Source organism: Phoxinus phoxinus, assembly GCF_949152265.1.
Source record: "Phoxinus phoxinus genome assembly, chromosome: 14".
In the NCBI taxonomy this organism is placed as follows: Eukaryota; Metazoa; Chordata; class Actinopteri; order Cypriniformes; family Leuciscidae; genus Phoxinus; species Phoxinus phoxinus.
The window spans coordinates 16,159,934-16,184,037 of NC_136889.1; the positions used below are offsets into that span (position 1 = coordinate 16,159,934).

Sequence of the window (24,104 nt, forward strand, 5' to 3'; positions counted from 1 at the left end):
CCTCGCTGGGTACAGCGGGCTGGAGAAGTTGCTCTGGCTCTGCGTCATATTTATTCCAGTGGATCAGTGCGCTCTCTCCCGCCTCCTCCTTTTGCTCTCCTCTACGCTCTCTCTCTCTTTCTCTCTGTCCATGCTTTTTAGGGCTAATTGACCCAGCTCCAGATCATCAATACACAGAGCTTCGACTACCACAAACAGCACAGACCCCGAAGAGGTAAATTGTGGTGAGGCAAACAATGTGGAACATTGTTAACTTGATTAGATTCATTTGGGGTTTTATTTTTTATTCAAGTGATGGTAAATCGACTTGTTTTTATGTTGTTGTTATTCTTTTCATGCACTTAATTGAATCAGGAGTTGATTATAAATCCTTCCTCTGTTCCTCTCGACAGCACCAGGAACACCGCCGTAACTGCGAGGGAAGGTGAGTGAGAGTCAGCGCATGCAGGTAAACATCTAGGCTTCAACAATGGTGGTGTCAGAGCAAAGACAGAGGAGGGATCATCTTTGTTTTCAGCAGAGCCGCGAGTTGGAGTGTGAGAGCGTGTGACTGAGGACGAAGGAGAGAGAGGGAGGGAGGGAGGGAGACCTGATTGTGCAGTCTGTGGTGAAGAGCATCTCCCGAGGCTCAGCGCTTCAAAGCCAATCTGGGGCTCTGAAAACAAAAAGCCATTTCCTACAGCGGCGCAAGGAAACCCCTCAATGTGAAATTATTCTCCATGGAGTGGCTCTCTTTGTTCTTCGATCAGTGCGTTTTGGACCGCAGCTCCTCTCGGCTGAGGAAAGTAAATCAAATGAGATCATCAGCGGCATTTTAAGAGTCAGGAATTGCAGAACACATCTGATTCTGTATCTGATTGGCAGGTCGTTTGTGTCTGTGTGGGATGGAGAGTGTTGTCTCAGTGTCGGCATATTGATTTTGAGTGACAGGTGACATGTAATAACAGCGGTGCGATGAAAGCAGAGCACTGTTCCCTAGATACGCTGGATGAGAGTCTGTGAAATCAAGAGGTTGCTGAGTGCTCGCTCACTCCCCCCCCCTGGAGTTGTCAGGCGGCTTTGACAGGGGACGTAAAGGACCAGTGGTGTGTGAGATTCGGTAGTTAGAAGCACAGCCCACTGGAGGGAGAGGCTTTGAGAAGGGAGAAGCAGGGCAGAGCGGGGGAGGCGTCGGGTCGATCGCGGGGCTAACACAGAGTGGGTGCCATGTGGACAGGGACCTCTGTCTGTCCTTTGGGACTATGAGAAAGCCAATGAGTCTCTGAAACCGGGAGGGTTGAAGATGTGAGACTTCGAGACAAAGACAAATGCTAAGCTTTTTTTAATTACAAAGTGATTAACTTTTAAATTGTAGGGTTTTCTGTGAGTGCTCTGTTGGTTTTAAACACGGGCTCCTTGAAGAAATTAGACACCTTAGCACACTCCCTGGGCTGTTTCTCCAATGTCCCAGTACCCCAGGTACGTTCTGAATTTTTAATCTGGAAAATGGTTCAGCCATTAACTGAACCATTTTCTTGTCGGTGTGAATAAATGACAGTTGCTACATGTATAAAACAAGGTATTTCTATGTTCTTGTTTTTTTGACAAATACCATGCTATTCCTAAAAGTAATTTTGATTGTTGATATCATGCATTATGAATATGGTAACGAAATAATTCTGTTGTCAATAAGGGTAAATCGCAGCTACTATATTTACAGAAAAAGGTATTACTATGATTCTGGACATTGAATTACCATGGTATTCTTAGGAGTACCATGTAAATACCATGCTATATAACGTAAGCATTAACAGTACCATTTGCCTAACAATTCTATCACTACTCTCTCAGTTACAATACTTACAAAAAGTTACCATGTTTTGGACATTTATAGTGGAAATACCAGGGTATTCTTAAAAGTATCTTGATGCACAAGGTAGATATTTTGCTATATGAATATGGTAACTATTAACAGTCCCATTTTTCCCAATAAATCACAGATACTATATTTACAAAAAAATTAGTTTAATGATTCTGGACATTGAAATACCATGCTATTCTTAAATAGTAGAAGTACCGCATTAATAACATGCTAATATAAATTTGATACAGATTTTTTAAAAGTACATTTATTATATATATTGGCTAATAACTGATACAATACTAATATATTGTGCATACCCCACATTACTTTTCTGTGAAGGTATCAAAGAGAGAATAATGCATGGCAATGCATAGGTTACTAAAATGCACAGAACATGCAGAGAGGAGAAGGACAGCTGTATGAGTAGAAGGGAGATCAGTCATGCAGCATATAGAGAGAGATAGAGAGTGAGAGAGAGAGAGTGTGTGTGTGTGTGTGTGTGTGTGTGTGTGTGTGTGTGTGTGTTTCACTCTGGCAGGGGTGAGCTGTGCAGCAGACCCCTGGGAGCATCAGGAGGGCAGGCTGTACGTGTGCATGTGTGTGTTTATGCTGTGTGTCGTAGCTCCACTAGGCGGTAATGACTCCGTGCCTCTGGGCTCTGGCTGCCTCTGTTTATCTCCGTTAGCAGCACAAGGCAAAAATAGGCAATACACAGAGAGAAAAAAAGAACAGCATCACATGGCCAGTTTGCTCTAAAATGTGCCTCACAGGTCACTTTGACAATGTTGGCTCTCGCTACCCCTCTCCCTCTCTGTTCCTCTCCTGTGTCACACACACTCTCTGTCTCTCTCACTCTCATATTTTCTCCCTCCCACAAGTATTGCAATTTGCATATTAATGAACCTAGGCGCAGTGTCGAGCAGGAGTGTAATTCCTACTTCCTGTTTCTCGCTGAGCTCTTGTTTCTACATTTTGATTTTTTTTGTGCCCTCCTCCTACTGACTCCCCACCCCTTTCTGCCTGTTTCTCTTTCTCAGAAGAAGCCCATGCTAGCAGTGCGTGGACTGAACAACACCATTTCATTAAGAGCAGTGCCAAACATGTGAGAAGATGTCTGTTGGAGGTTGTGCTTGCCCAGGTAAGAGCTCTAATTTCATCTCTTTTGCATGGACGGCTTCAGGCAGGAGTTGCGAAACAACATGGGGTTTTTGGGAATGAAAGGGAGAGGACTATACCTGGAAGACTTCACATCTCTTGTGCCCCAAATGTGAAGCCACTTAGGTCATGTGTTTCAGTCTGCACTGTATGGCCTGTTTATTTGAACATTAAAGGAGCATTACATAAATCAGCATTCCTGTACGCCGACATTTGTTTTAGAAGTTCATTTGTGTATTTTTTTTGTGCATGCAATGACACGCATTAGTTTGTTCAAGAAATGTGTATGTGATCTCAGAGCAGAGACTTCCTGGACATAGCTGTGACTTGAATCGTCTCCCTGACTGGTGTGTATAGTTGTGCGGGGTGCTTTCCTTTCTCATATGACGTCAGCCTTCACTCGCATCTTAAAGTGCTTTGCATAGAAAAGCAAGTAAACACTTTTGATTGAGCAGGACATTGTGGCAGTTAGACGGTTATGAAAAACATATTTTCTTTGTTTTTCCTTCATGACTCATGTTCTGAAAACATTTTAGGCATTGGTTTGTCACATTTGCCGATGGCAGGGAATAACATATGGATTGTTTCTGTAAAGAAAAAAAAAAACATCCAACACAAATTCATTCATCTGCATTGCAAACATTTTTCACATGTTGAAGGGGTTTGAAATCAAAGGCATGGACTTTTTGGCAGCTGTTCTTACTTTGAGACTGTTGAATAGAGACATCTGTCTTAATTAATTTATATAAGAGGAAATGCACAATTAGTCACAGGCATCAATCACTATGGTTTTTTTAAATATACAAATCAGTCTTAATTTATATTTATATTAGTTTGAATAAAAACTTGTTTTTTTTAGTATTATTACTTATATGTATTATGCATTACAATAGGGCTTTATATTTATTCATATTATATTTCTGTATATTCTGTTTATTATGCATTACAAATGAACTATTAATTTATATATTTACATATGAATTCATTAATTTACATTTTTAAATATATGTTATATAATTTATATTCAATATATTTTTTATATGTATGCATTTATATTGTTTTGTGTGTGTGTGTATATATTTATATATATATATATATATATATATATATACATATTTGTATTTAAAAATCTTATATTTTTATATTTTCATATTTATGCATATATATGTCTAATTTATCTTTGAAATGTTAATATTTACATAGTTTTATCCGAAGCAATGTAAATGGATTTAAAGTATACATTTGATGAGTTTAAATCGAACCCATGACTTTGGTGTTGCTAGATACACACTCTGAGAAGATGGGACAGAATCTTTTTTTTAAATGTTTTTCACCACTGGCCTTGGCTGAGAATCAAATGATGCTTTTGGAGACATGGCTCCATGCTGGTGATCTAAAACCAAGTATCCTCATAGGGAATCTCTAAACCAGATTCAACGGAACTGTGTGCCAATGGCAATCAATGACATGAGACTTGCTTAGTTTGACTATACACCTTGTGAAAACCCGTTAAGAGTGACACATTGATGATATAAAGCTGCTTTCCTCATTCTTTTGCCATCTTTAACCTTTTGGAATCTTAGCTTCTTAAGTCCAAAGGTTACCTGTGAATGAATGTGCAAGGCTTGTTTGAGTGTGGTCAGGCATGCTGGAAGCAGTGATGTAGCATATGTTGACTTTGCTGTGTAGCCCAGTGTGCGCCGTCACCTAAATAGAGAGAACACATTAAGACACATTAGACACAAAGCACCCTTGTTTCTGACCAAGTCTTTCTCTCTCACAAGTTATAGTCTGGATCACTTAAATACGTTTTTAATAGAGTCCATATGTTCAGTCTATAGGAGTTTCAAATTCCAAGTACCAAACTTCATGTTCTTGAGATCTGTGGCATCATGGAAAGATAATCACAATTACGAGGAACATGGTGCTTGTCCTCTCCCTCACTGTGATAAAGATTAAAAACAGGGTGAATGGCATCGAGGCAAGTTTGGACCGGTGTGGGGATTGTTTCGGTGCCATAAACACAAGGCAAGCAGTTTCTTCAGACGCTCTCAAGTCAGATTTTTATCTCAGTGCAAGAGCCAACCACAAAAGCCTCTCTGGCAACCTCACTGATAAACAAGCCAAAATTTGGCACATAACATTTGTTTAAAATCAAGTCACAAGGGTACATTTTTACAAGCGTAGTCATGGAAATTTCCACAGACATGTGTCCTGTCTGATTGCTTTCCTTTTTTGTGAAGAGGGAGGCGGGAAAGAGGGTGAAGAAAAGAAAGAACGAGACGGGGTGAGACTGAAACGGAGGCTTGGAGCGCGAAAGGCGGCTCTTTCTTGCTTTTGTGTGGGTCCCATTGCGCAATTTCATAAAAGGCAGAGGAGCACCATAAAAGCCTGCTTGTGATGTTCACCTCTGTCAGAAACACGATGCAATCTGTGCTTACAGCGCACGTCCCTCCCCTCGACACAGGTTTCGTTTGAAGTCTGGTTTGTTTACATTCCTATGCTCGTGTGGGCTGCACGTACAGTGGGCTGCCGTGATCCTCCTGTCTGGATTTGCGAATATATTGCTGAGCACGGATAGCACGCTTTTAATGGCCTCTTTTATAGCTTTGTTTGAGCTAGATAACAACCCATACCGATGCTTTTAAATATGAGCTACTAAGCTCCATCCAGCTGCTCTCTGCCACTCGACTCTCTACCTCTCACCTACAAGTACTCGATATCAGCATGTGTCCTGTTACCTCATGCAAAAAAGTCACATGGCCCCTTGGTTAGAGGGAAATTACTTTAAGCGAAGCTAAAACAGTCACAAAGCGAGCCTGTTTCAAGTTGCACAACGGCGAAAGGGTTAGGGTGTGCCTGTCAAGTTAAGAGAAGCTGCGCTGATTTACCATCTCCCTGCTGGACTGGTAATGCCTGTGCATGGTGCGTTTAGCGTGCATTTGTGTGCGCGTGTGCAACATCTCCCCCCTCTCCAGCCCGTGGCTCACAGATCAGTCTCATTACACAGTGCTAGAACAAAATGGCTTCCTGTGCAGAAAATCAGCTCCCCTCAACTTGTCAGCATTAGACGGGGATGTTAGAACTCGTTATGTCACGTGTCAACGATGGTGAGGAAATATTAGATGAGAACTGGCATTTGCCAGCTGCACAAATCCACCACTGTAAGAATCAATGCGTTGTCTGAACAAAATGACACATGATTTTACGGACTGAATGAAGATGTATTAGTGACGCTTGATAGAATAAGCATTACTTTTGCTATTGCTTATATTGGTACCTCTATTATTACTAAACTTTGGCTTGTGAGTCACTGATTGTGCTGTGGAAATGAATGATACCTTAAAATGTGCGTCTTTATGATGAGAGCTGTGCTGTTACTTTTCCAGGATTTTTTCAAACTGGGGTCCTTCTGGGGACTACGGTCCGCAAACGAGTGCTGGGGATTCTGCAGAACATTTGAAAGAAAATGTATTTATTTATTTTAGATATATATATATATATGTATATATATATATATATATATATATACACATAAAAATTAACAATCTTTTTTTAAAAACACATTTACAGATTTTGAAATTATTTTAATTTTATGGCAGTCAAAGTCATCATTTTTCAGTCAGGTATTTTTGGATTTTTTTTACGCAATCTAATTTTTTACCACATTCGCAGAATTTGACATCATTAATGGTTGCTGTCTAAAGAATTCACAATAATTGTATTCTATAGACAGCTTTATTTCTAAAATGTATACGTGCCACTTTCAAGAATAGTTTGTAGGCTTCTTGTGTTGTTTCTCCGTAAAAACAGTATAATAATATATCTATACTCACCTATAAATGGGTCACAGCATTTAAATTCGGTTGCAGCTAGGTAATCACAACCGTACTGAAATGTGATATTGCTATTATGTAGGCTACTGGTTCAATGAACAATTAGTTAATATTGAGTAACTTACAGTAGGCTACATTTCAAGGCCAACACAGTTGGTTTGTCTGTTTTTTCGCCGCCATTGAAAATTAAGCCAGCCGACAGACAGCCGTTTGCTTCCTGAATGAATCAATGTTTTTGAGCTAATCGGTTGAGTGAATGAATCAATGAATCACTCATAAAAACCAAACACGTGGGCTGAATTTCGAAAAGTACTCCCATACTACCCTATGTTTGTTTTCCATATGAAAATTTGATAGAAATTGTAGCCTAAGAGTATAACGTTAATTATTAATTAAGTGATTAGGCATCTGAATTCATCTTGATTTATTTTTTTGTTCTTCATTACAGACAGTCACTTATCGCCACCTATTGGTGTAATTTAGTTGCAGTAAAAGTAATTGATATAGAAGTAAAAATGTAAAAAAAATGTGTTGTAATCAAAATAAAGAGCAGTGCTGTAGTTGAGCCCAAATAATTATAGATAAGCATTTGTAAATGTAAGAAACAAAATGTAAGGGGAAAAAAATCAGAACTGCGGCAATAAAAGGAAAAGTAAGCAAAGGCATCTGTATCTCATAGTGACGAGGATCAGCTGTTGCTTCTCTATGATTTCCAACTCAGCGGTTCCTGAGACCTCAATAAACTCCCATGACCCGTCCCTGAGGCTGCTGTTGCCAAGGGAAACACACTGAGTCTGAACTGGTCTGAACACAACAGACCCCTCACACTCTCTCTATACCTGAAGTGTGTGTTTTATGTAGGGAACACCTAAAGTGCCTGAGCAGATTTATTCCCAATGACAGCAAATGTGTTTTCCTCAGTGTGTTTTACTGCTCATTGATTTTTCTCTGCATTCTCATCAAGTATTTCTCCCGCTGCTTTTTGAGGTCTGACACTTATATTTGATAGCATAGAGTCTTTGCCAACAAAGTCAACAAACACCACAGTTACTTATTAGTCATTTATCAGACACTTTCATATACAAAGTGACTTACAGTATATTTATTGCATATTCAGTCCCCATGGAGTGACCTAAGGTTAAGTGCTTTACCCACATCTTTAACCAGAAACCACTGCAGTGCAGCAGAAGGCAGAATATTCATTCACTGTATATTTGTTAAGCGTGGGTATTTCAGAGCCCTCATCGTATTTCCTCTCACAGCAGTTTAACGCATGTTTCCAAGTGATTTAACGGCTTAAAGAGATGCTTGCAACAAAAAAGCCAGTCAATTTAATCCACCAGTGGGTTCACTTAGCTTTGCATATGTCTCTGGCAATCAAATGCCTGTAAGACTTTTAGGTGGTAATGAGTGGTTTGTGATGAAAAGAAATGAATCTGAAGTGGTAGTTTGATCCCTGCTGGGTCAGAGCATCATCATCTGCAGAAACAGAGGCAGGCTTTTAAAGTGTGTACATTTTAGTAAAGACGAGTTATGTTTGGGGTCAGAAAGATTTTAATGTTTTGTTTTAAAAGAAAGCAATACTGTTATTCAGCAAGGATGCATTCAATGAATCAAAAATGACAGTAAAGACACTTATCATTTTACAAAAGATTACTATTTCAAATAAATGCTGTTCTTTTAAACTTTCCATTCATTAAAAAATCCTGAAAAAAAAGTATCAAGTTTCCACATAAATATTAAGCAGCACAACTTATTTCAACATTGACAATAATCAGAAATTAAGGATCATGTGACACTGAAGACTGATGCTGAAAATTCAGCTTTGCCATCACAGGACTAAATTACATTTAAAAATAGAAAAAAGTTAATTTAAATTGCAATAATATTTCACAATATTACCATTTTCATTGTATTATTGATTAAATGAAGCCTTTTTCAATGATAATAATAATCTTACCAAACCCATTTTGTTCAAAAGTTTGGGGTTGGTAAGATTTAAAAAAAAGTTTTTAAAGAAGTCTCTTGAAAGAACGAATATAACTTAATAATAAAATTATGTTAACTTATAAAACTTGATACTCAAATTTCATTTTTTTCTCATGTAATTTTATTAAATGTTACTAAAAATGTTTTTAATAACAAAGATATCGGCATGTACAGTATGAGGGTGTCATTTTTTTACCAATGATTTTCTTTGATTTTACAATGACTTTTCCATGATTTGTGAGATCTCACAAAAAAGTGCAACACTTCAGAATATAAAATATTTCAATTGACTATAGAAACCTCTTTAGAAATGTTCAAGACGTTTTAAGATTCTATTAATTTCCAATCATACTTTTGAAAATTCTCTAAAATGTTGGGGAACGTGGGAACCCCAAACAAAATATTCACACATGGGGTAATAAATAGGGATTTAGAAATTGATGACACAGATTTCATTAAAAATTCAAACGTGTTGACTATCTTTTGTGAACAGCAGATCATGAGATTTTCCCCCCTGCACATTCCTCTGAGTGGAGGACAGATATTAGATATGATTTGTACTGCAGTCAGTCCCCCACAGTAGTTAGTATGGCCCTCACATATGTCGTCTGTCGCCAGAGCATTATCGCGCTCTGCCAGCCGTGTAGCTGTGAGCAGCCTGGGTGAGCGTGAGGCACATGGCTCTCCCTGTGCTTGTGTTTGGGAGAGATGAGGCAGTGGCATAACAAAGAGCCCCTGGAGCACAGTGAGGGAAGCAGAGGCCTCATCAGGGAGAGAGATTTTGTCAGCCATGGCGGTGAAGGATGGAGTTTTCTCCACAGAGGCAATCCTTCATTCAAACCAGAGTTAAAATGAGAACTGCGTCATTGCTGCACATGGAGGACGTTCATAAAGCTTCATAAATGAATTCACCAAGAGCCCCCCAGTGGAAGTTTAGCTCGTTTTCCTGTCTGAATGTGCCATATAACCAAGCTGCTTATTAGATCCTTCAGACTTTTGAAATACACCCATGTTGAGGTAAGCTACCTGTCATACCAATAACACACGCTAATTTATATTAGCATTGGTTCCCTTAACACACGTGTATTATTGTGATGTTGGCTCATATCTTCCTCGCCAAATTTGTATGGGATGAAATTAGTATCTAAATGATTAACTCATGCAAGCACAATTATCAATGAACTTGATACATGTTGCAAATATGTTTTATCCATGTCTTTCAACTTGCGTGTGCAAAATTAAAAATTGAATGAATGTGTAACAATTTGTACAAATGCAGACATTTTTGTGAATACAAATGTTTTCTTTTGTATTAGTGTATCATAATTTGCGCATGCAAAAAAGAAGATGTGCATTTGTGGATCAGATGACACGTGTGCATTCATTGACGTCTTTTCTGAGTCGATCTTATTTGATTCATTTGGATTTTGAGACTTTCTTTTCGCTGTTTTTAAGCATTTCACAACACACACACAAACAACTACACATGAATAGGCCTGGTGCTAATAATTAATGTGTGCACAACTACCCTTCTATTTAACAAATTCACAAATGTGCGTTGCTACATTTAAACTAATACAATACAACTTGTGTGTGCAAAATCCAGAATCACAAGAATGTGCAGCATTTTGTACAAATAGAGACATAGTTGTTAATACAAAACCTCAATTTTGTATTAATGTAGGTCAGAATGTGTGCATGCAACAAGTATAATGTGCATTTGTGGATGAGGTGACACGCGTGCATTCATTGACTCGTTTCTGAGTCGATCCTGTTTGATTCATTTGGATTTTGAGACTTTCATTTCGCCGGTTTCGCCGGGCACGATCCACACACAGCTGTCTGAGAAAACCTGCTACCACTAGATGGCAGTATTCTGCTAAAACCGACAACGGCATTATGGCATTTTCCTTCCTGAGCCTGTTAAAAAGAACGTGAAATTTCGCAGTCGAGTTCATATTATAGGCTTATTTTTATCTGACTACACATTGTAGGCTATACAAGTTTTGGAATTTGAAAATGTCTGTTTTTAAATGTTAAAAGACGATTTTCGCAGGACATTTGTTTTCCCTTGACCCTTGCCACTGTTATATAGTCTTACTATAGCACGATGAGTTTTAAAAATATGCAACCATTGTATATCGACATGAAATATTCATTGAAAATCACCTAGGCCCTACGTGTGTATCGCTGCATAGCGCATACATGAGAATGCTTTGACGCGCTACCACAGCTCATGATGCACAAGGGAACGTCTGCCAATTACACTAACTGCGTTAAAACGTATCATTTGTTTTCATTAAAATTACTTTTAATATTTAAAATCACATTTTCAAATTCCAAAGCTCGTAGAAGGTTCCTGTAAGACTGACTTATAAGTAAAATTTGTACAATACTTCCCTTCATGTATGTAGCCTGTATTCTGAGGAAAAATACTGTAATTCACCAAAAGGGTTTTTTCATGTTCAAAATGGTTGTAGTATGTTCCTAGTGACTAGACTGGCTTACTACAGGTGAAATGGTCCCAATACCACCCTTAATGTATTTACAGTAAACAATTTTTTTAAAATAAAAAATTACTGTAATTCACCAAAAGGGTTTTTGGTGACTTACTACAGGTTGAATAATGCAAAATCTCACATGACGATCACTAGGAACGTACAAAAACTTTGGAACATGAATAGAAAAACAATTTACTGTTCAATCGAGATATTGGCTGGACATACAGTAGTTTAAGTCAGTCTGCCCACCAGGCATTGACTATAACACTGGAAGTTATCGTTCATTTGAATGAATGATTGGACATTTATATTTTTTTGACTGTGAGTGGAATTTCCAGATGGTCCCTTTAGAAAATGCAGCGAATATCAAACCTAAAACCATGCCTAAAACCTACTTCACTGCGCTCTCGGACCGGTTGCTCTCCCATACACATGCAAAGTTAAACGCATCTGCAGAATTTCATGTTAAGCTTTTTAATTTTAACAGGCTCAGGAAGGAAAATGCCATAAACGTGAAACGTTGCGCGTCGCGTTCATATAGGCTCTTGTCTGTAGGCTATAAAGTTTTCCTCCCATAGAGCCGATTATTACGAAAAAGCTTAACATCAATGCAGTAAGACGCTGATATTATAACTCAGTAGACGATACACCGTATTGAACATGCAACGCGCTATTGCACGTTAGCAATATGGGTTGTTCATAATCTGATTTAATCTGTTTGCCTCTATAAAGTAGGCTATGCTTTATTAATAAGGTAGGCCTATATTGTGAACTAAATATCACTTCAATATCACTTAAATCCATTAAGCGTCTTAAATGGGGAAGAACGCTTGATTCCACTGCCGTTGTCGGTTTTAGCAGAATACTGCCATCTAGTGGTAGCAGGTTTTCTCAGACAGCTGTGTGTGGATCGTGCCCGGCGAAACCGGCGAAATGAAAGTCTCAAAATCCAAATGAATCAAACAGGATCGACTCAGAAACGAGTCAATGAATGCACGCGTGTCACCTCATCCACAAATGCACATTATACTTGTTGCATGCACACATTCTGACCTACATTAATACAAAATTGAGGTTTTGAATTAACAACTATGTCTCTATTTGTACAAAATGCTGCACATTCTTGTGATTCTGGATTTTGCACACACAAGTTGTATTGTATTAGTTTAAATGTAGCAACGCACATTTGTGAATTTGTTAAATAGAAGGGTAGTTGTGCACACATTAATTATTAGCACCAGGCCTATTCATGTGTAGTTGTTTGTGTGTGTGTTGTGAAATGCTTAAAAACAGCGAAAAGAAAGTCTCAAAATCCAAATGAATCAAATGAGATCGACTCAGAAAAGACGTCAATGAATGCATGCGTGTCATCTGATCCACAAATGCACATCTTCTTTTTTGCATGCGCAAATTATGATACACTAATACAAAAGAAAACATTTGTATTCACAAAAATGTCTGCATTTGTACAAATTGTTACACATTCATTCAATTTTTAATTTTGCACACGCAAGTTGAAAGACATGGATAAAACATATTTGCAACATGTATCAAGTTCATTGATAATTGTGCTTGCATGAGTTAATCATTTAGATACTAATTTCATCCCATAAATTTGTGCTGCAGTCCTGTGAATTCATAAGATATATAGTTTATGCAAGTTCGTGACACTAGGGAGCGATGTTGTTCTATCTGAGGAAGTGGATGGGTCTGAATCATCACACGTGCCTACATGTGACCCACAGCAATTCATTATGAACTCATTATGCTGATTTGACCCACAGCCAAAGAGACAGTTAAACCAAAAATGAATTTTATGTCATTATCTACTCACCATCGCGTTGTTTCAAAATTGTATGACTTTCTTTTATTTGTGGAACATAAAATAAGATATTTTGTAGAGAAAAAAGGTGGGGGTTTTTGTTCCAACGAAAGTCAACATTCTTCAAAGATATATTCTTTTGTGTTCCAAGCAGAAGAAGAAAAAATATTACGGATTTGAAATAATATCAGGGTGACTAAACTTCGACCAAGTGTTTATTTAATGGGATTTTGATAGTGACATACTTTTCATAATTAACAGGACAAAAACAAAAAACTTTATGTGATTGATGTGTGTAGCCTAATGCAAAGACATTTTAAAACATTTTCTCTTCTTGATAACAAAACATACATGCTGACCGTTTATGTGAAATTGGTATTAAAGCAATGATATCACAAGGAAAGAGTTCAGCATGATAGAATTTCATGTTTATTTATTGCCTTAGAACACTTGACAGAATTGTTTTTTGTGACACTGCCAGTGTCAAATTACAGGGACAGTCTCTTTGCAGCAGAGTTTATTTCCATAATTACTCAAAATCCTCCCTTTAATTTTGAATAATTTTTTATTAGAGTTGAAACTGTATCTTCATGACTGAGCCAGCAGCCTTTCAGTCAGTTGCCAGCCCAGATTTAAAGGGATAGTTCACCCAAAAATAAAATTCTGTCAAACTCACCCTCAAGTTGTTCCAAACCTGTATGATTTTTTCTTCTTCTGCTGAACACAATTATTATTAATCAATATGAGTAACCAAACAAATGATGATGGGCCCCATTGTCTTCCATATGGAAGAAAAAATACTTTGGAAGTCAATGGGGCCCATCAACTGTTTGGTTACACGTATTCTCCAAAATATCTTCTTTTGTGTTAAGCAGAAGAATGAAATGCTGGTTTAGAACAACTTGAGGGTGAGTAATTGATGACAGATTTTAATTTTTGGCTTAACTACCCATTTGACATCTTTTGGAGGCAACATCACCATCACTCTATGATATTGTAGTATAAGTTAAGATAAACAAAATCAGTCATAATAAACTTTTGCTTATTTTCCATGTAACTCCTAAAATAATCTAATTAGATAAAAAATAGTCAAAGGTCTTATTAATCACATAATGGTGCAACAAAAACCAACATCTTAAAACTCTATTAATTCTAAATAAGTTTCCACACGTCCGTAAGTTCATTGTCCAATAAGCTTATAATTATTTAAGGATAAGGGCTTATTGGTATTTCACCATGGTTACCTATTATTGTAGTGTGGTAGGTTTTTCCCTACGTACCTGACTTAAGTCTCCAGTCAACACGCAAGCGTCTACAGTCAACACTTAATAGTATTTGCACTCTAGCACTGCGTCTACAGTCGACAACTGGCTTCGAGTCTGAGTTTTCCTATAACACTATCGAAGTGTCTATTAAGCTCCACTAACTAACTTGCTGCACAGCAATAACTAGACAGACCTCAGCAAATGTCCTGTAAATGCTTTAATCACGGCCGGGAGAGTTCTCAAGCATTTCTCTGAGAATCTCTTCCAAAAAGAAGAATAGGCTACATCAGGTTTTTATAGAGAAATATACATAAAATTAACGTGATTTATTACACATGGGCACCTCCCTTCAATATGATTGGTTTAATCTGTGCAAAACAAGCCCCCATTTCACCCTCTGTTATTGGCAGAGCACATTTAGATCTCAAATCATTGAACAGATGGAAGAGGTTAGAAGTTCATTTGATTACTCAATATGTCATGAGACTATTATATTTTTGATACTGTCTAACCAGCATCTCAAAATTTCCACTGGTTTCGACCCTGTGGTTTCGACACACCAACAATCTTGAATCTTCAGAGTAGGCCTACATTTTGTTCAAGTATGGTAGGCCTAAGGTTAGATGTTAGAATTATGATTAGTTTAAAATACAGTTTACTATTTTATTTATTTTTAAAAATCCATCATGGTAGCAAATCAGTTAAACCTTAAATATGCTGGCAATTCTAGGTTTTATTGACAGGTGCATCGCTTTGCATGTTGTTGAAACGTCCAAGTGACTTCAATTATGACATTATTCATGAAATGAAGACAGACAATTAAAAAAATATAGCCTAAATATAACAATTATATAAATAAAGATTCAGGTGTTTTTTAAGTGTTTATTTTTTTTTATATCAAATTGCCAATTAATTTAAGCGAGATAAACTAACTGAAAAAAATTTTTTTGGCAGGTTCTTCAGAAGATGCGTAGGTGGTGTAAACAGCATCCTCTCTGCTCTCATTCAAGTCCCGTTACGAATTATAAAAGTTTAGGCAACTAGAGTTTTAGTCGATAGTCTTGTTTGTCTTTTGACCACATTTACAGTAGGCTTTCGACGTGTAGCCTACTGTACTGAATACAGGCAGTAGAAGCTTGTGTTTGGGGGAGGGGTAGGTTTGATGGGATGGGATTGCGAGGGGTTGATGCTCCACCAGAGCAGGGAGTGTTGAGGGGGGTTGCACGGAGAGAAAGAAGGGCCTGTACCATTGTTCACGATCAAGAACAAAGGGTTGCACGGGCACTTTTCCTCGTTACCCCGTGAGTCTGGTTCTTGTTTAACAAAGTCTACATATACCAGCGCTGCAACTGCATTTTGTACCTGTTTTTTTTGCACACCACGATGATTTGAAGGGGCTGATGTTTCAGCTTACCTCGCTTTAAAAACAGCGACCGACAGACCGGGATTATAATCAGGGAGCACCGGGGAGAGAGCGTCGAATTCCTGCTTGGATTCCTGCAGGTGTGCTTGATCTGCAGTGCAACGTAAATTCATAACAACGTTTAGTTTTAAAGCTTGTAAGCGCGGAAATAAATGCTTTGAATTGCGTCGCCATGGTGATGCAGTTTACGCTGTTCGGATAATCGGCTAACTGCAGGGCCTCGCCTGTGCTCGGACTCGGAGCCAGGCCTGGCTAAGCTAGGCTAAGTTACCAAGTTTGTCGTTGTAGTAGACAAATACCGAGACTTGCCTGGAACAAGTTGCTACAGATACACCAGTGATAAATGTTTGAAATAACAGCAGCATCTTTTAATCGTAGTTCAATGCACTTCATTTTGAAATGTTTAGAGTAGTATGGCTAACGTTCCACCTTATTACTAGCTTAGCACAAATGTTCACTAACAACAGTGGAGAATTAAGTGGTTACTATAACGTAGATCTGTGTGAATATGGAATCATGTGCAACATCAGGAGTTCTTAATTGCTTTAAATTATGTTTATGATTCAAATTGATTATTACTTTGTTTGTAGATGGCATTATAACGTTACAACGTTATTCTTGTAAATACATTGTGCGCGTCAGTTAAACTGTGTGTGTGTGTGTGTGTGTGTGTGTGTGTGTGTAACGTAAAGTAAAGTCAATGACATAAAATATATTTATTATTACATTTCTTATTCAATAATATTCAAATGCACCAAAGTTATAAAAATCACCTCTGATGTTTCCAAAAGAGGCTAGCTTGCATAGAGTGAATAGTATATCTTAGTTTATTCAAATTATTCTGATTACTAAAACTCACAGAGCCACAATATTTACAGGGTTGTATCAGACTAGAAATATGGTAGGTCTGTGTGTGACCTTTCTTTTTCCAGTTAACTCATGCAAAACCTGGGAATATCAGGGAGGGATATGTAAAATTGCCACTTCTAGGTCACGCTCTATATTGAATATTTATAATATTGTATATTTTGTTGTGCTAAGTTTGAAATGGGCCTATTTATTTGGCTGCTAAAATATCCATACAATGTTTTTAATAATTACTTATTCAGAAATCACGAGCGACCAAAATTGTACTGGAAATGTATTAAAACGTGTGATGAGGTCACCCTGACCTAGTAATTAAATTGAATTCCAGTTTAATTTTATTGTGTGGCTATTATATATTGTGAATAAAATATGCAAGAAACATAAAGCACTGCACGAATGTTGCATTTAATAATTGCGAATTAAATTGTGCATTGTATTAGATTAGTCCTTGTCCGGCTTGTTTTAACTTGCTGTCATGATTTACATAGCAGGACTAACTGGACTTAACTGAATCCTTCAATGGAGATGGGGGATGGGCTGTGCATAAGCTACAGGGAAATAATCACAATGTCATGTGATCACATGGTGTTTGCTTATCAGGGTGTGGGGGAATTATCATGGAAGTCTTTCAAACTAAAAATATGAATCATATTTATTATTTTAGAGAAACAATTAAATATTTAAAGATGTAATTTCCTTCAGTCACAGATCAACATGCATGTTAACTGCACTGCTTGCTGGTCAGTGAACAAGAATAACTCAGGGTTGTCTTGTATTTTATATAATATAATATATAAAGATTGATGTTGTGGACAAGTCAGGACAAAAATAGACATCTCTTGTTTACCTACAGCTGGACTGGACTAAATGCATATTGCATAATGATTGGTGTCTTTGTAGGCATGACTGTATATTCTGTAAATGGGACTAAAGATAAAAATGTGCAGTCTTTTATGTTTGAATGTACTGTGTTCTCTTTCTCATTGTCTTTGTGTTTACTTCTATAGGCTGTTCGTCCAAGTCATTCAAGCTGTACTCCCCAAAGGAGCCTCCCAACGGCAGTGCCTTCCCTCCATTTCACCCAGGTGCAATGCTGGATAGAGATGTGGGGTGAGACTCATGTTGTGATTGTTGTTTTTACATGGTGAAAAAACTACATGTGTGTCTAGTAATCGGCCATTTTTCTAGTTTATAGTAAAAAGTGGACATCTAGCTAACATCTATCCCAAGTAAACTGATTATACGTTTCAAATGAAATTAACTTATTATTAAAGTCTGAATAATGCTCCTTATATTTCAGTCCGACACCGATGTATCCCCCCTCTTACATGGAACCTGGAATAGGGTAAGCTCTTATTTGGCAGTTAATATAATTGTGTTATGGCAGTATATTTTCAAGAGACAGACAGCAGGCTGATTTTCAGCAGCCATTAATCCAGTCTTTAGTGTCACATGATCCAGAAATAATTCTAATATCCTGATTTGCTGCTCAAGAAACCTTTTTTTTATGTTCAATGTTGAAAACTGTTGTGCTGCTTAATATTTTTGTAGAAATTGTGATTTTGAACAAAGTTCAGCATTTATTTGATAATAATGCATGCCATGTTACAGGAGGCACACACCGTATGGAAATCAAACAGACTACAGAATATTTGAGCTCAACAAAAGACTACAGAATTGGACAGAGGTAAGAGAAACCACTTTATCAACATTCATGGTACAAATTTAAATAGGGGGCCACTGAAATTATTATTTCAGGAAAGGAAACAGTAGTTTATTTACATGCATCTAAATCATGCAAAACCGTGCAATGTAAATGTTGCTTGTTTTGCCCATTTAAAAAATAAAATAAAAATTAAGATTATAGTTGAGTTGTGTGGGTTTTTTTGTGCTTTCTCAGCAGGATTGTGACAATTTGTGGTGGGATGCGTTCACTACAGAGTTTTTCGAAGATGATGCAATGCTGACTATCACTTTCTGTCTGGAAGATGGACCCAAAAGATATAGTAATATTCTGTTTTATAAAGTCACTTCAGTGATTTTAATTTGTTTGTATTTGACTTTAATGATCAAATATAGATAAACATAAGGAAACCCATTTTTAGTCTGTTTTTCCCCAGTAACTGAATCCAATTTTTTTCCTGTTTTCAGCTATTGGTAGGACATTGATCCCTCGGTACTTCAGGAGTATTTTTGAGGGAGGGGCCACTGAACTTTTCTATGTGCTAAAACATCCCAAGGAGTCGTTCCACAATAACTTTGTGTCCCTGGACTGCGATCAGTGCACCATGGTTACACAGAATGGCAAACCCATGTTCACACAGGTATAATGTCTCTCTGCGTTTATGGCCAAAGTTTTAAAACTAACGCTAACTAAGCATATCCTTTGGTATGACCACCATTACACTTCTTATAAAGTTTATTATCAGAAATAAATCCTAAAAATAGCCTTTATGTGTTGCCCGTTCATTTCTTTTCAAAATGAATGCGGTGTCAGAAAAGGCTTACATTAACTCTTGTTGTGATCTTAAATGGAAATAAAAGTATTTCCATTATATAAGCTCTACTATAAGAACATAACCATCGAATCATTGTAGGCCACCCCCACATTGCCATTCAAAGTACACAAGTCCTTTCATCTCCTCAGGTGTGTGTGGAGGGAAGACTGTACCTGGAGTTTATGTTCGATGACATGATGCGTATAAAGACATGGCACTTCAGCATCAGACAGCACAGAGAGGTTGTGCCGAGAAGCATCCTGGCAATGCATGTGAGTGTGTGATAATTATTCATGCTGTTTTCTATTCACATCATTACAGTACTTGCAAGTCAGAAATATATTGAGATTATTAGAACAATACTTTTGTCATAAACCCCTCTTTCAATAAGTATTTACACTACTGTTCAAAAGTTTTGGGTCAGTATGATTAAAAAAAGAAAGAATATGAATACTTTTGTACAGCAATGATGCATTAAATTGACAGTAAAGCCATTTATAATGTTTAAATAGATTTATGTTTCAAATAAACTTTTAAACTTTCAAAGAATCCTGCAACAAACGTATTGTGGTTTCTACAAAAATATTAAGCAGCACAACTGTTTACAGCATTGATAATAATAATAATTATAAGAAATGTTTGAGCACCAAATCAGCATATTAGATTGTTTGCTGAAGAATCGTGTGAAACTGGAGTAATGAGGCTGAAAAGGCAGCTTTGCCATCACATGAATCATTAAAACATTTTTTATATTAAAATAGAAAACAGAACATTTTTATTCTTATAATATTTCAAAATATTACTGTTGTGTAATATCTGCCATTTAAATGGTTAGTTTACCCGAAAATAAAAATGATCCCATAATTTACTTGGCCTCAAACCATAATAGGTGTATATGACTTTCTTCTTTCAGCCAAACTCAATCGTAGTTATATAAAAAATATCTTGTCTCTTCCAAGCTTTATAATTGAAGTGAATGGTACCTTAAATTTTTCCCCCTATAAGTTGTAATAATTTTAGCTGTAGATGATGTGGCATTTATTTATTTACTTAGTAATTTGTAGACTTTTTAGGGAAAAATTGTATGTCTCCCATATAATGGAGCATTTCAACACTAAAATGTCTTTCTTTTTTCTTAATGTCATGTTGTGTTTAAAAAGGTTTCAATAGATGTTTTTTTTAATTCATGATTTGTGTTTGTCTTTGGTAAAGCATAAGCTAAAAACCTACACTACTCTACTATTTATGTTGATTTACTCAACTTTTTCCACAACAGGCACAAGACCCTCAAATGCTTGACCAGCTATCAAAAAATATCACAAGATGTGGTTTATCTAATTCTACGCTGAACTACCTCCGAGTAAGTACAGAACAGTAGATGTGAATTAAAAACCATCTCCAGCTACAATGGCTTCACTTCTCCATTGCCATCTAACAAATTTGTCCTCTTCCACAGCTTTGTGTAATCCTGGAGCCCATGCAGGAGCTGATGTCCAGACACAAGACCTACAGTCTCAGCCCACGAGACTGCCTCAAAACCTGTCTGTTTCAGAAATGGCAGAGGATGGTGGCCCCACCAGGTGCGAATCGAGCAACTTTCATCTGAAAGACAGACAAACAAACAGCTGGGGTTTTGAAAGTAAACTAAAACCATAAAAAAGACATTTGTTACTTGAAATAAATATATTTGTATGAAAAACTAATAGTATCTCAATGATACTCAAATAACTGCATCCAGCGGCATCCTGTGCAAGTTTCAAATATTGTCCTCTGCTCTTTCTCCAGCTGAGCCTGCGAGACAAGCCCCCAACAAGCGAAGGAAACGAAAAATGTCCGGCGGCAGCACGATGAGCACCGGAGGAGGCAACAACAACAACAGCAACAGTAAAAAGAAAAGTCCAGCCAGCAGTTTTGCGCTCTCCAGCCAGGTACCTGTAAGCATCTCATTTTGATGTCCATTTTGAGCTGTGTGAGATGGGTAGCGGGAGGAGGGTGGACCAATGCTTGTATTCAAGTTATGCATAATACTAGGAAGACAGACCCAACATAGAGACAAGTGGACATGATCCAATGCTGGGCAGTCCCTGGTCCTTTAGGGCCGCAGGTCTGTGTTTTTTTTTTTTTTTGGTGCTTTTTGTCAGTCTGTTGGGTGTTTTGAGCTCCAGAGACGCAGCCAACACTAGAGACCCGAGGTGGAATGAAACCCGTGCAGCACTCAAGGATCCGGGATGCCCACCATGGCAGAGCTATTTAGTGTTCAGCATGGTGAACGTAGCCTTTTTCACATACAGCACTGCTGATTTAAGTTCCTGTGGCCGGTGCACCGTGCTGATTTGGGCTTGTAGTGGTCAGGATAGTGGAGGTCTAGTTCCTCAGTGCCTTCTGCAGTTGCTATGTGGTGTAGAAAGCCACCGCGTCCCCCTACGGAGCACCCCCGGGTTGCGGGGATAATGTTTGCGCCCCTTCCTGTCCCCTGCAGGATGTGATGGTGGTGGGAGAGCCCACTCTGATGGGAGGGGAGTTCGGGGACGAGGATGAGCGGCTCATCACGCGGCTGGAGAACACACAGTTTGATGCGGCCAATGGCATCGACGACGAGGACAGTTTCAACAGTTCCCCCGCCCTGGGCACCAACAGCCCCTGGAACAGCAAAGCTCCCTCCAGCCAGGAGAGCAAAAATGACAACCCCACCTCACAGTCATCACAGTAGAAGTATTAGGGGCTAGCGAAAGGCTCGAGAAGCCGCTCGAGGACACGACCCGGTGGTCCTAGTCTTCTGCGTTGACGATTCCTCAATTGGTCACTCGTGAAATTGGCCCTCCTCATCCTCCGTCGCCATCAGACATGCCGTTTTGTTGGTTCTTTTTTTTTCTTTTTTCTTTGAGAGTCGTTTTTCCAACACCATCCGTTTCTGTGTCTCGATCAGGCTTAGCGATCAGGCTGTGGGTTATTGTTCCAACCTCGGGTCTCTCTGTGCGTGCTGTGCTTTGACACGCATGGCCGTTTCTGTTGTGCTCACTTGACAGGAAAGGATCACTTTTTATCTAACCGTTTAGTGATATGACCATTGTGTGCACCTCAGATTCAAACCCAACACTCCATTTTTAAAAACTCAATTATTTGTTTTGTAGGACCTGGTTGGAACAAAAACCTGTACAGTTCCGGAGCTTGAGGACCGGAGTTGAGAACCACTACGTAAAGTCCTTTTAAGTAAAACTAAATAAAGTGTAAAGCATCGAGGTTCTTGAGTTTGGTCATACCCGAAATGGTCACTGAGAGCTTGCCTGACCAGACTCAAAGAAGTGTTTGATTTATTTTTTATTTTTTTTATTTTATTATTGTTTGCATTCTGTTTGGTTTCTTGTTCTTTTTTAATTTTTTATAACGATTTCTAAAGAGAAAAAAATAAGCAAGCAAACAAAAACTCTAAATATCCTTTGCACTCTTGTCACTGTATTTTGGATCTATTTTTCTTAATAAAACAATTATGATGAATTTTGTTCTTATTCAAACAAAAAAAAATTGATAATCTTTAACTGGAAAACGCTGTCAATCTCAAATGTAAAATAACAAATTTTGTATTGTTACTGTTATTATTGTAAGTAGATGCTACTTTGCTTTAAGCTTTACACCTATCTGTCTTTCTGTTTCAATCGTCATTGAAAATGAGATCACATGATCATAGCATGTACGTCTGGGAACTGCATGTGTCAGACAATAGCTATTGCAGCTGTAACAGTCTCATTGTTTGCAGGATCTAAATCCTACACTGTTATTACAACGGCTGGTGGCACATTTTGTCCTGAGACCGTAGCTATGAACATTTTGTTTCTTGGAGATTTTTAGCCTATTGAAAAGAACAGACCAAGCTCAATGCCTTTGTGTAAACCCAGTCATTCACAGCAATTGCTAAAAACTTAATTTTAGTATACCAGCCATTGTTTTGTTTTTTCTTCCCTGATGCTACAGACCAAGAAGCAAAATCCTTTAATTTACACATTTATATTACGATTTTGTTTTTTCATCATTTTGTTTGTGTATTTGTGATTGTATATTTAAAATTGTAGCCAAGTTCTGTATAAGTGTGATTTCTATTTACTCTTCTTTAGGACCCCTGTCTGTGCCCTTGACCCATTCATATGTCAAAAGTAAAGCTGAACCTCTCATTTCAAATCATTTCTAGATGCATTAAAGGTACAACTACCTTTCCCCTATAAAGGTAGATTATAGTTTTTAAGTCAATGTACAATGTATTTATTTTTTTAAAGTCTTTGCCATTGCATTATATATCGAGACGAAACATGTTGCTGTGTATGTGATGTTGCCTTTGTACATTATTTCACTTATGTTATTTCATTAACCTAAGATGATATATAAGTTCTTGAATGAATTCATAAGAGTTCTTATTAAACCTTGGATAATGTAATAAAAAAAATCCAGACCATTAATTCCTAGAAGCCCCTTTGAGGTTACAGTGTATTGTTTTTTTTACACACCAGAGGGCACTCCATTGTAAGGCTTCCATTGACCTATTAAAATGGTCTGAGACTAAACTAGCTACATGTAACCAATCTACGGCATACAGATCTTAATTTCATTTTTCACAAATTTGTCACTATAACCCAGTGTTTTGGTTCATTTCTCAAGTCGGCTATAAAACAGGTGTGCACTTTCCTGAGTTTTCAGAGACCATTTGTTTGTGGTTGTTTTACAAATATATTTTTGCTTCGCGTCTCCCATTGACAATTGATGTGGTACCAATAAAACACATTTTCACAGCTATCATGCCTGGTGTGTGGTTAACTCGCATCAAAAGTACATTCAAAATATGTGAGGCTTCACCTATCACCAAATTTCTGATAAGAACCAAGTGAATATCTCTAATAGTCAATAGTAGAGAGTTAT

At 37.7% G+C, this 24,104-nt stretch overlaps 1 protein-coding gene and 1 long non-coding RNA gene across 24 annotated transcripts; one reads left to right on the forward strand and one right to left on the reverse strand.

Annotated features, from left to right (window-relative positions):
* Nucleotides 1-117: 117 nt before the first annotated feature.
* Nucleotides 118-23,981, forward strand: ldb1a (LIM domain binding 1a). 23 transcript variants are annotated; one of them, XM_079635502.1, is made up of 13 exons: nucleotides 118-214; nucleotides 393-424; nucleotides 2,881-2,981; nucleotides 17,709-17,811; nucleotides 18,002-18,046; nucleotides 18,313-18,388; nucleotides 18,602-18,707; nucleotides 18,853-19,025; nucleotides 19,349-19,471; nucleotides 20,476-20,559; nucleotides 20,656-20,779; nucleotides 20,985-21,133; nucleotides 21,679-23,981. In XM_079635502.1, the coding sequence occupies exons 3-13, from the start codon at nucleotides 2,954-2,956 to the stop codon at nucleotides 21,907-21,909; spliced, it is 1,242 nt and encodes a 413-aa protein (XP_079491628.1). In that variant the 5' UTR covers nucleotides 118-214; nucleotides 393-424; nucleotides 2,881-2,953; the 3' UTR covers nucleotides 21,910-23,981. The 23 variants fall into 23 exon arrangements, with proteins under 23 accessions (XP_079491628.1, XP_079491639.1, XP_079491638.1 ...); XM_079635513.1 differs by having other exon boundaries at nucleotides 138-224; nucleotides 20,985-21,127; XM_079635512.1 differs by having other exon boundaries at nucleotides 138-214; nucleotides 20,985-21,127.
* Nucleotides 4,580-7,042, reverse strand: LOC307010645. Its single transcript, XR_013800230.1, has 3 exons — nucleotides 6,835-7,042; nucleotides 6,340-6,446; nucleotides 4,580-4,705 (listed from the first exon to the last, which is right to left on the reverse strand). It is a non-coding gene; the product is annotated as an uncharacterized lncRNA (long non-coding RNA).
* Nucleotides 23,982-24,104: the final 123 nt, after the last annotated feature.

Excerpts from the sequence above, each read along its gene's own strand:
- ldb1a (XM_079635502.1), top strand. The coding sequence starts at position 2,954 with ATGTCTGTTGGAGGTTGTGCTTGCCCAG. Across the intron at positions 18,389-18,601 it reads GACTACAGAATTGGACAGAG|CAGGATTGTGACAATTTGTG; the intron begins GTAAGAGAAACC and ends GTGCTTTCTCAG. Across the intron at positions 19,472-20,475 it reads GAAGCATCCTGGCAATGCAT|GCACAAGACCCTCAAATGCT; the intron begins GTGAGTGTGTGA and ends TTTCCACAACAG.